Below are 12,858 nucleotides of genomic sequence, written 5' to 3'. Positions count from 1 at the left end.
AAAATTAGAAGATGATTGACTAATTTTTCAACCATGTGTACAAGGACTTTTAAAACATGCAAAATCTGACTACTGAGTTGGGGCACTGACCTCTTTTCCCTTAGTTTGTCCTATTAAAAAATGATAACAGCCAACACAACACTAACTGTCCAGTGTGAATGAATCAAAACCATACCTTTTTTTTTTTGTCAGGCAAAAATACACTTTTTGTTGTGCCGCAGAATTTTAGTAATTAGTTTATGTGCCATGAGATGAAAAAGGTTGAAAATCTCCAACTCAGGCGTTCTTGCAGAGGTACGCTATTGACAGACCTTTGGCTTGAGACCGGCCTGGTCCTCGTGGGACCTGTCCCTGTAGCTTCTGAATTGTCTCTGTTTGCTGCAACCACACTTGCACTTTCTCCTTTCTCTTCCAGACAGTATTTTTTTTTTTTTAAAGTGAAAAACACTTAAATGTTTGAATTTCATGTTGTACAGAAAGTTAGCATTCTTTGCAGTCTTTGTCATGAAACAGAGATCTTACCTTTTTATTTCTATGAATTTCCAAAAAGCATGTATACTTTGGCATCTTTTCCCCCTCTTAAATTGAATTTCCAATCTCATTGTGAATGCTTTTTTCAATCTTTTTAATCTAATTGTTAGCTTTACTTATTTCTTAGCAATGTTAATAAAGGCTTTTTCCTATCTTTTTCATCTCTGTGAAACATAAATATAGTTATCTATATTTATGAGGCATAAACTGAAGTATTCTCAAGTACAGTTAGATTTCATAATCATTATTTTTTATCTTTGTGTAGTATAATTTTATATTCAGTTAAAATTATTTTGTGTCTACATGTATAATCATCATACAGGTGTAAATTATAGGTAAGGCAAACCGAAATGTCAAATTGTATTTAGGCTGCGGAGGGATTTGAAGTTTTAAGAATGTTTTGGATTACACACTGAGATCTGGGAGAAAAAGAACATTCACGCACAGCCACTCTCCCGGCGTTGTTATGTACGGCCTCGTGCAGTGAATTACTTCCCCAGGTGCACGAGCTACGATGCCAGTTGTAAGAGTTGATTGCATTCTGGGTGGTTCGTTACACAAAAAACAATTGTGTATGTATTTAAGAATCTGAATTTTACTTAGCCTTTTGTATTTAGTCACGTTTAGAGCTCAGTAAACAGTGTGTAAACTTTTCCGTGACTGTTTCTGATGTTAGGTGTTTGTTGCCTAATGGCTGTACTGCTCTGTGCTGCAGACTGTGTTCTCACAGCATAGACTTCATCTATGTGTGAGAGATCTTAAATTGTTTTGTAAAGTAATGCCGTGTCAGAACTGTGGTGAGATGATTTGCCATCCTTTTTCATCCTAGAGTGAAAGGTTCATGCTGACAACATAAAACCAAAAGATATTCTGAGATTATTGGTACTGTTCCTTGTTCCAAAATAGACTTATGGAGATGCATAAAAACACAATGAATGGTAGGATAAAATAAAATAAAAATAAGCAAGGAAATTTGGCCATTGTAAAATACGGGTGGCATAAACACGAAGGTAATGGTGAGGCCAGGACCCAGTAAACACACACTTCCTAAACCTAAACTACAAATAGGCCTCAGAGCTTTCCAGTAATCAATAAGAAGAGTTACCTGGTTCATAGCAATATGACAAGAATTCACTTGATACGGAGACTGTATGCACACATTATACTGCAGTGTTAAAATTGTCTCCAAGTAGCTGCCTTGTAGTGTAAGAAACAAATTCCACAGGGCAGTTTTTTAAACAGATCTCAAAATAAGCAAGTGGTATAAAATCAAAGCCCAACCGAGACAATTCAATTTCTTGGGGATTTTGAAAAATGCAGTCTAAATACATAACTTCCTGACCATCCATCTTAATCCAAGAATATAGAGAATATTGGAGATATAATGTATTTCTATAATATATAAGACTATGCAGTAGTCTTTATAAAATCTTTCTAGTTGTTTTAATTGTGTGTCATAGCACAAAGTACAGAACTTTTATGTCTCACAAATGGGGGATAAGTGAAAAGACACTAGTCAGTGAATATCATGTGGCATCGGACCTTGTCTATATTAATTGCTTTACAAAAAGGTAGTGATTTTAGTTCTTATCTAAAGCTCAAGTTATATGTATACATTGAATACTGACAGCTAAGTGTAGAGCAGTTTGTTAGAGTGATAGTTAGCTGAGTTAGGAGTAAGATTGACATTTTTTGTGCAAGTTGACAAATCTAACAAAGACACGGACACCATTAGAAAGAAATTCCAACAAAGACAGGGTCAGTGAGCAAGGCCAGGACTCTCCGTAGAAAGCGGTTGCAGGATGCTCTGTGTCACGGATAGAGGCTGGCCATACCTCCAGCGTTATTGTCATGATGATGTGCATGAACCTTGTCTGGAAAATTTCCACTGAATGCTTGTCGCGGAGACACGGCCAGTGTGCTTCCTGAGGAGTGCGCTGCCTTCTAGGGAAAGCTGAACTCAGGGCGCCAGCTAGGATCAGTGGGGAGAGCAGCCAGGCAGATGGAGCAACACTGACAGGCCTGAGGAAAGAGCGTGGCATAGCTGTGGACAGCCGCTGGTCATTGTGCCTGGGCCATCGTGTCTGCTGGGAGGATAGTAGAGGCAACACCCTGATGAACACAGGCTAGGTCACACAGGGCGGGGTTTGATGTGACTGTCTGCAGTGTGACCCTTTGCAGGTTTAAGTGTGGGAATTTTCTCTCTTTCTGTTTCTCTTTCTCTCTGTCTATCTGTTTCTCTCTCTGTTTCTCTCTCTCTGTCATCTCCCCTCTCCAGTGTATTTATTGCCACCACTCAGCTTTTTTTTTTTTTTTTTTACTTCAGTTAAACTTTTAACTCCAAACTTCATTTCTCGCTAGTGCTTATATTTCTGCTTTGCATTCTGTCAGTCCCCTGGCCTTTCTTTCTTATTTACCTGCCTACCTACCTACTGTAAGGGCCAGACTCTCTGGACAGCATCCATGATTTATGTTTTCTTTCTAGAGACGCCCTGTGGTAGGCCAGCCACCTGGCACAGTGTTCTTTCTGCCCGCAGTGACGGCGTCGATGGTGGGTGCTGTTGATCCAGCAGCAGCCACGCTGATGTAGCCCTTCTTAAACTGATGCTGTCTGACATCAATTTGACATTTCTCACTTGTTATTTACTCCAGCACATTTATTCTTACGTGCTTCTAGACACCGGTAAGCAGTATAGTCTTACCTTCCAACTTGACCAAGTTGAAGGATCCATGATAAGCTCTCTTCTACTTTGAGCTCATTGTTTTTGCCTTTTCCTCCATCTTTTCTTGTCACAGCTGTCACTTAGAAAGTGACCTTGTCCAAAGTTTATCTTTCTGCTTCTCCTGCTTTTTCTCCCTCTTCCTCTCTCTCTCCCCAATCATTTACCCTCCTCATTCTATGCCTGTGCTGGCACTTGCTGCTTTTGTACAAGCTCAGGTGTTCTCCCCTTCTTTGCTCTCCCCCTGGGAGTCAGTGTCGACGAGGAATGAAGAGCGTGGCCTTTGGAGCCACAGTGACCTGGACTTCACTCCTGTCCTCTCAAATTCACTCCAGTCTCACCCCCAGTCTCTTCTGCTTTCCAGCTGCTTCAAGAAAAATCTCACATAGTTCTTGATTATTGCTTCAAATTTAATGTCTGTGTGGTGTGCAGACATTTACTTACATGAGACAAGACACTTAAGCTGTCCAGTAGTATCATCTTCTTATGCATGATCTGTAAGAGGCAGTGCTAGGGTTTCTGCATGTATCTTCTCCTGGATTGGCAGTGGTTGGAATTAACTAATTATGTAGCACTTTTTTTGCTGTTAATTATTTTTATATATCATAAAGTAAATGTTTCTGGACCCAGTGTATCCTGTGGATGTTTTCTTCGTTTAATTTGCTACTAATGTTCCACACTAATCAAACAATATGACAGCATTGTCATTAAGAAACTCTTGGAATCTGTAATAGAATGAAGTTATCTCTGCCATAGTGACACACATGTATCTAGGTGTCAAATGGGCTTTGCTATATAAAACAGTGCTCACTGTGTAACAGAAATATCCTCTGAGCAACAGAAGTAATTGTTATTTTTCTAGTGGTCATGTTAAATAGTATATACAAAATAGTAATATTTCGTCATGTAATCAATAAAAAATATTTGAGATAGTAGACATTTCCCCCTAATATATTTTTGGAATCTACATTGTAGCCACATTGGCTGGTTGCTGTCGTGGTAAGTGGAAGTGTCAGAGTCAAACACTAGGAAGTTCCATGGACCCATTTTGGACAGTATTCCTGGCAAATTACAATAGAAAGATGAATTGAGTATTTGATCATCAGAGTCCAGTACTTGCTCCAATTTCTGTATGTTCTGAGGGTAGCAAATATCTGAGACTAGTTTTTAAACGTCCATAGCTTGAATGAGTAAATATTGACACTCCATTTGAGTATTAAGAAAAACAATTCACCCTTAAAAAATGAACTAATTTATGACATTTCCATTTTTAAATTAATGCCTATCAATCAAAAGATTCTTTTTTCTTTTTCTTTTTAAAATATATTTTATTGATTTTTTACAGAAAGGAAGGGAGAGGTATAGAGAGTTAGAAACATCGATGAGAGAGAAACATCGACCAGCTGCCTCCTGCAAACCCCTTACTGGGGATGTGCCTGCAGCCAAGGTACATGCCCTTGGCCGAATTGAACCTGGGACCCTTCAGTCTTCAGGCCAACGTTCTGTCTATTGATCTAAACCAGCTAGGGCTCAAAGATTCTTTTAAAAGTGACTTTAGAAGCAAGTTATTTACTTAAACTATATATCTAATAAGACTATTTGTGTAGGCAGCTGAGGATGCAAAGTCAAAAAGATAAGGTCCCTGCCCTTCAAGGGAGCACAATATTGTGTTATAATTAATTATAGAACAGTTTCTTCTAAGCATACGGAGAAAGGAATATTTAACAACTATGCACATAGTTGCTTAGGAGTGGTAATATTTTATATTTGGGGACAATGTTTGAACAGAGTTTGGAAGGTCTCTTTGGAATGGGCTCGGGTACAACAAGGGAACCACGTTTCATGTAGAGGGAATAGAAGGTGTCCTGAGCAACAGCATACACTGAGTGGCCAGATTATTATGATCACTGAACACATAATAATCTGCCACTCAGTATATGTGTGTATTAGAGGCCTGGTGCATGAATTCGTGCATGGGTGGGGTCCGGCCAGCCTGGCCAGAGAGGAGGGGACATAGGCAGTTGGCTAGCCTGTCTGCTGGTCGAACTCCTGGTTGAGGGGACAATTTGTATATTAGCCTTTTATTATATAGGATATACATCGAGTGACCAGATTATTGTGCGTTTCAGAGATCATAATAATCTGGCCACTCAGTGTATGTTTCGTGCATAGCAAACTGCTTGATGTGACCAGGAATTGGTGAGTGGTCCTGGGAGTCAGTTGGAAAGGGAGGAAATTGTTTTTTGTTTTGTGTTTTTCTTTTTTGCCTCATACTAGAAAGATTTTATTTTTTCACTTTTAGGTGAAAAAGGAAGTACTGGCGCAGTTTTAATTTCAGCAGGGCATAACCAGTTGGATGCATAATTAGATTATTTAGGGAGCAGATCAGAGCCATATGCAGGGATTTCGTACAGAACACATTGCAGTGACCACAGCAGGGAGTGCAAGGACCCAGACGTCCAAATAGAAGGACAGGGACCGAGAAAGTTGTTGGTGTCCAGTGGCTGTGTTGAGTCAGGGAAGAGTTAAAGGGTCAACAGTGATACTAATGCTGGTTGAGAGAAGAGGGCGGGGAGCGGTTAGATTTTTTTAAATGTTTTATTTTAGAGGCATTAAGTGAATATTTTTAGAACATCTGACTATTGAAGTTTAGGAAGACTTGCAAATAGTGTGTTGGGGTTTAGAAAGAAGTTTGGGGCTAGTGATAACCATTGGGGAATTGGAATCATGGGAGTTGATGAAATCACAAAGAGAAGGCAAGGGGAATTAAAAAGAAAGAACAGGGTGCAATCCTACTAGACAAAAGCATTTAGAGGGAGGGAGGCACAAATCCAACCCAGGAGGAAGAGGAGGCATGGGACTTACGGAAAAACCAGGAGAAAGAGGCCTTCCTAGAAGCCCAGGGAAGGGAAATCTTACTTGGGATGGACTTAGATAGTAATACAAATGCCGAGAAATGCAAATAAGATAAGGTTAAAAAGTGACCCTGGGAGCCTTATTAAAGTAGCTTCGGATGAATGGTGGGTGTGGAGCCACCAGGGTCCAGCTTGGGGACCGCGTACATCTCAGTCTCAGGGTCCATGTGTGTGCTGCCCTCAGGCTACAAATGGTTTATTTTATTTTATTTATTTTTAATCATTTTAAAAGGCCTCTAAAATAAAAACAAAAGTGTCTACACCAGAGACTTCTATGGCCCACAAAACCAGTTTGCTGACTGGTATAAGGAAATGGAATAGATTGTTACTTGTTTCAAAATGCTTAACTGGGAATGAAAGAAGGCAGAAAGGACTTGTAGTCAGAGAGGACTGACCAAACCTTCAAAATACAAAAGAGAAAAAAATTATATATACGATTATAAACAATATAGGATTATAAACAATCCTAGGGTAATCAGCTAATCAGACCATTTAATTGAGGCCCTAAGTGTCCAATATAGGCATAGTGTGTGTGTGTGTGTGTGTGTGTGTGTGTGTGTGTGTGTGTACACATGCACTCCGGAGGCCTGGTGCACAGATTCATGCACGGTGGGGTCCCTCAGCCTGGCCTGCAGAGATTGGGCCGAAACAGGCTCTCTGACATCCCCCCAGGGTTCCCGGATTGCCAAACGATCCAGGCCAGGACGAGGAACCCCTCCGGTGCATGGTTGGGGCTGGGGAAAGACTGTGGAAAGGTTGTTTAGACTGCAGCTATATTCATTCATATCCTCCAGCCCATCTAGCCACGTACATCTGATCAGCCGGACCCAGCAGCAGGTAACCTACCAATGGAGCATCTGCCCCTCTGGTGGTCAGCGTATGTCATAGCGACTGGTCAAATGAACTGTTGGACACTAAGGCTTTTATTATATAGGAGATATATCAGATTGGTATGATTTTAGAAAACATTATTCTTTATTTTGTAATGTGAATGAATTTATGTACTTGGCAAGGCAGTTTATTCTTACAGTTATATTTTTGTTTTAGTGGTAAAAGAACTGTTAAAAAGCAATATTTCTTTTTATCTAAATTTAGGAGGTAGATGATGTCCATAATTATAAATAATTTAGTGCTTTTTAAAACAGCTTGCCATTAACATAGATGAATATCGAAATAGTGAATGAAGTATTGTGTTTGGGTATGAATGTTAGCTTCCTTCTACAATGTTCTCCCTCATACAGTATTTTTCAGAATTAAAAGTTATTTGATTAAAATAAAAATTAGTCTGTTTATGCTTAAGAAGCATCTTAATCTAATGGATATTAACATTTCTTAATTTTTTGTCTCTTATTTGTTAGTTTCAGAATATATTTAACATCCAAATAAAATGGTGTTGTTTTTTGCTTTTGCTTTTGTTTTACTTTACCAACGTCTCAGTTGATATTTTCCTGGGTGGTCCTTTCAGCAGCATATGTGAAGCATTGAGTAGGCACCCAGCATTGTCACTGGTACTAGGGATATAAGACTACATCAGAACTGCTTGGTCTCAAGTACACATAGGCACAAATTGCAAAACCAGATAATTAAACTGAATGTGATTACATTTAGATTAAATATATTGCATTGTTTCTATGGAGACCATATTCTGATTGGATATCACTTCAATGTAGATAACTTAAAGTGTCTGAAAGATTTACCATGCAAATTCCTTTAAAGTGATTTTTAAATTGTAAAGTCAGAAAATTATCAAATTCTTATACAACAATTTCATTGTTTTACTGTTAATTATAGCAAAGGAAGATGCAAACTGTGCAGTGTGCGACAGCCCGGGAGACCTGTTAGATCAGTTCTTTTGTACTACTTGTGGTCAGCACTATCATGGAATGTGCCTGGATATAGCGGTTACTCCATTAAAACGTGCAGGTTGGCAATGTCCTGAGTGCAAAGTGTGCCAGAACTGCAAGTAAGTTTTAATTTCAACTCACAGGTGTGTATTGAGTTTGTGAGAGACCCTATTTGTAGGTATCAGAGGTTTGTGTGATGTGCTAAAGCTTGTTCAGACTGCAGCCATATTCATTCACATCGCCTCCATCATGTCTTAAGAAATAAATGCTAGATGTGTATTAACATTTATATTACTTTGAAAAAAGGCTAAACAAAAGCTCATTTAAATTTGCCAACAATTTTTTAAATGAGTGATATTAACAATTTAAAATAAATATTAGAAAACTAAAGCAACTTCTTTAGAGGGAAACTAGGGAAAGGATTTAATAGGAAAATAAATCTAACTACCAAAAGTGAGTCACCTTCCTTTCCAGGAAGAACAATTATACTAAAATCATTGTTTTTCTTTTAAAAATCTGGATCTCTGAAAGACGGTTATGGTCAGTAGATCCTAGTCACCATAACACTGAAACAAAGTATCGCATGTCATTTAAACATTGCAATGGGGTGATCTTTTCCCCTTTGTTCTATTCCATCCTTAGGTCATTTCTCCAGTCTTTTCTGCGGTATTTTCTCATGCTACTAATTAGCATTATAAATTGGGGCTGTTACCTGCATCTATAGCAGTCTTTAAATTACTTACAAGCTATGGACTTTAGTAACTAGGAGAAATTATGCCCACCAGTCTGTTTTATTCATAATTTAATTTCTTAAAGCATCAGTATCTCAGAATTATGTGGAATAAGTAGGGCCAAATGCTATTATATTTTGGTAAAATTTAAAGAAAATATCAGTAAATATTTATTTGGTACCTTGTATCTGTACCGAGTTTCTTGGGAGGGACTATAAGAACTTACGGAAAGAGTACGTTTACGTATATGAGATCTTTCCATGTAGCTGAAGAGATAAAATATGCAATTTTATATGTAGAATTTGTTAAGCTAAATAAGAAATAACTGGAGACCAACTAACCCATCTTCCGTTTTACTTCTATTTCCCCCAGGTTTAATTCAGCATTTCCTCTCTCCACTCTTCTTGAATTCCCCAGTTTTTCTTTCCCGTCCTCTTGAGTTAAATTCTTAGTTTCTGAGAGTGATTAATAGCCAAGAATCAAGGCAGATATTTATTTTTAGTATAGTTCTTAATAATGATAAGATTGTTATTCTTATACCTATTTATTTAGTACATGCTGCTTAATGAGTATTCTAAGCTCTTCAACCAGAATTACTTAATTCTCAGAGTAACCTTTGGTAATTATTCATATTTTGTACCTGAAACTAACAGAACTCAAGTCTAAGTTATTCAGGAGTCAGATAGCTAGAAAAACAGCAGTTGAATATAAAGATAGGTATGATGCCAAATTTGCTCCTCCTTTTAGTATTATGACTGTGTCTTCCCAGTTCACTGTGCTGAATGAAGGGTGTTCCTTCAGCATCAACTATCAGTTAGAGCTTCTTCCCAAGAGAGGACAGTATGTGGTAGTCAGGCATCTTGCCGTAACCTCTCCTTCTCTGCGGAATCCCCAGATGCCTAAAGCAGGTTCACCCTAGGCGAGCTTTCAGTGGGAAACAGTAGGAAAAGCCTTTAGGGAGCTGGGGACGAATGCTGTCACATCCAGGGGTTGCCTTTGTCATTATCTGCACAGGGACAGACAGACACTGAGGTGTTGATGAACTGGGCAATCCCAGAGTTGATTCTTTAGATGATTACTTATGTTATAAACATAAGTTTAAAGGTCAGGCATCATTAATGCTATCTTATTTTTTAGACAATCGGGAGAAGATAGCAAGATGCTAGTGTGTGATACGTGTGACAAAGGGTATCATACTTTTTGTCTTCAACCAGTTATGAAATCAGTACCAACCAATGGCTGGAAATGCAAAGTAAGTTGTTTATTTCTTTAAGAAAAATATCAGCATTTGTATGTTTTTTAAATATATAGAGCAGACAAACTGGATACTTATGCAAATTTATATACACTGCCATCACCTTTCAAATAAACAGCTCTATTGATGCATAATTGATATACAACAAAGTGTACATATTTAAAGTCTATAATTTGACACATATCTACCCTTATGAAACCATTATCACCTTCAATATAATAAACATACTCATCTCCCTTAAAAATTTCCTGGTGCCCCTGTGAGTTCCTCCAACTGTTCACCAGTCACCATTCTTATCTTCCAGGCAACCTTCCTTCTTTCACCGTACATTAGTTTGCATTTTCCAGAGTTTTATATAAAGAACATTATATAGTATATGATCTCTTTTTTGTCTGGCTTTAAAACTCAGTATAATTATTTTGAGATTCACCCATATAGTTGCCAAGTAGTGGAGATACCACGATTTGTTGATTGAATTGCTTGTTGGTGAACATTGGGGTTGTTTGCAACTTTAGGCTGTTATAAAATGCTGCTGAATCTGTTAATACGTATAGGTATTTATGGCTTAAAAAATTTTTTTTTAATGATTTATCTTTAATCTTCCCAGAAAGTCTGAAATTGGTAGTATCCCCATATGAGGATACTGAAACAGAGATATATTTTTAAAATTTAAAATCCAGAGATAAAATACATTACATTTTTATAGGGAAGTTTCTAGGTGGTTTTACAGTGATTTTTCATATGTACATATATTTATGTATGTATATATGTATGTATGTAACACTTGTATCAAATATTTGGAATTATCATATATGCATATGTATATGCATATTGTGCCTCCCCCATGGTGGTTTTAGTAAGTGATGATTGACTTAGATATTAATTTTTTTTTTTTTTTGGTGTTGTGTAAAGTTTCTCTTGGATTTTAAGTGTTAGACAAGATCTATAGACATTTTTTTCCATTTTTTCATCACTTAAGGTACTATGCTTGGTAGTACACATAATAATACACATCATTATTGATCATACATACCACATTCAGTCAAATCATTTCCATTTAACACAATCAGTCTTTCTGCAGTTATTTTTAATTCTTACTGGATATTCTTTGAGTCAGTGATTCTCTGTTCTGCCATCTGTTTTGGTAAATATGACTCCGAGTGTTCCATGCTGGTCTCTTAAGCTTCCTGAGATTCTGTCTCCATAAACCTATAGGTTGGCTGACAACTCTACTTATGGGAGAGTTAGTATAGTATCAGGTAAACAAATTATTTGTCCATGGGAGCACAAAATATTTAAATATTTAAAGTAGAAAGTAAAAATAACTCCTTCCATTAATTTTTTAAATTAAATTTATTGGGAAGACTTTGGTTAATAGGATCATATAGGTTTCAAGTGTACATTTTTCTATGATATAAGATTTATATATTCCACTGTGTGCCCACCTTTAATTCTCAACTGACTCCCCCCCTTTGCCCCCCCAGTTTAGGAGATATTTACAAAGATATTTACTGTGACCTTTCTTTGCTTTCTTTGAATGTTCTCTAGGCTGAATCAATCATAAAAGTAATTCACATGCTTCTTTTGAAATCTGTATAGTTTCATAAATTCTGGATTAAGAGCCGGTGAGAGCCTAAGTCGTCCAAGTTTACTGTTTTGCAAAGGCAGAGTAGGAACTAGAACTCAGGTCTCCCATAATGTCAGTGTAATGTTTCTTCCTGCACATTGTCCATCTCCCTGGGCTGCCAGGCTGGACTGGGTAGCAGGGCTTTGCTCTCTAGAATTATCAGAAATATTGCTGAGTCTTATTTTCATGTTATATTGGGTCGGCAGCTAAGTAATTGCGGATTTTTTAAACATCAAAGACAATTTTTTCATGGAACTAAATAACATTATTCTGTAATGTATTGCCCATTTTGATCAATGACCTTTTGCCATCTTTCAGGCAGCATCATAATCCCACGTTCAAAAAACTTCTGGTTTTTATTAGCAAAAAACTGAATCAGGTACGATTTGACATCATCATCATTATTGAAATTTTTACCATTCAAGGAGTTTTGTAAAGATCGAAACAAAAAGTAATCAGATGGTGCAAGGTCAGGACTATATGGTGGATGTGGCAAAACATCCCAACCAAGCTCCATTAATTTTTGCCGAGTGACCAAAGATGTGTGTGGCCTTGTATTGTCATGATGGAATACAACACCTTTTCGATTTGTCAATTCGGGCCACTTTTCTTCAACTGCATTGTTTAATTTCGTTAGTTGTTCAATGTAGACATCAGAATTGATCGTTCGGTTGGGTGGTAAGAGTTCAAAGTAGACAATTCCTTTGTAATCCCACCAAACTGATAACAAAACCTTCTTTTGATGAATATCAGCTTTTGATGTTGTTTGAGTTGGTTCACCTGGCCTGCTCCACGATCTTTTCCGCTTGATATTGTTGTAAACAACCCATTTTTCATCGCCAGTTATCAGTCGTTTTAAAAATGGATCATTTTCATTACGTTTCTTTAGCAAATCGCAGCTGCTAATGCGTTGCGTTAACTGTGATTCTTTCAGTTCGTGAGGAACCCATGTATCGAGTTTTTGAACATAGCCAAGTTGTTTTAAGTGATTTTCAATGCATGTATGTGATACATGAAGCTTCTCTGCAATCTCACGTGTTGTACTGTGACAGTCCGAATTGATTATTGCTTTGATTAGGGCGTCATCAACTTCAACTGGACGACCAGAGCGTCTTTCATCTTTGAGTGAAAAATCACCAGAACGAAATTTGGCAAACCAATTTTGACACTGCCGTTCTTTTAAGGCTTCGTCACCATAAACAGCACATAACTTTTTATGAGCTTGCGATGCGTTT

The 12,858-nt window shown here is 37.6% G+C and overlaps 1 protein-coding gene across 12 annotated transcripts in view; it reads left to right on the top strand.

Annotated features, from left to right (window-relative positions):
* KMT2C (lysine methyltransferase 2C) overlaps positions 1–12,858 on the top strand; it is a 244,175-nt gene that overhangs the window by 115,574 nt on the left and 115,743 nt on the right. For all 12 annotated transcript variants that reach the window (XR_014796194.1, XM_084897474.1, XM_084897473.1 and 9 more), the window contains exons 8-9: positions 7,958–8,129; positions 9,879–9,993. Coding sequence is in view for 11 of the 12 variants with exons in the window: in XM_084897474.1 (XP_084753600.1) it covers positions 7,958–8,129; positions 9,879–9,993 (287 nt within the window). In the remaining variant the exon portion in view is untranslated. The remainder of the gene's footprint in view (positions 1–7,957; positions 8,130–9,878; positions 9,994–12,858) is intronic.

This window comes from Pipistrellus hanaki, assembly GCF_964339955.1.
Source record: "Pipistrellus hanaki genome assembly, chromosome: 10".
NCBI classification, from domain to species: domain Eukaryota; kingdom Metazoa; phylum Chordata; class Mammalia; order Chiroptera; family Vespertilionidae; genus Pipistrellus; species Pipistrellus hanaki.
Note: the sequence above shows the minus strand (reverse complement) of the source record. Positions and strands in the feature narration are given on the sequence as shown.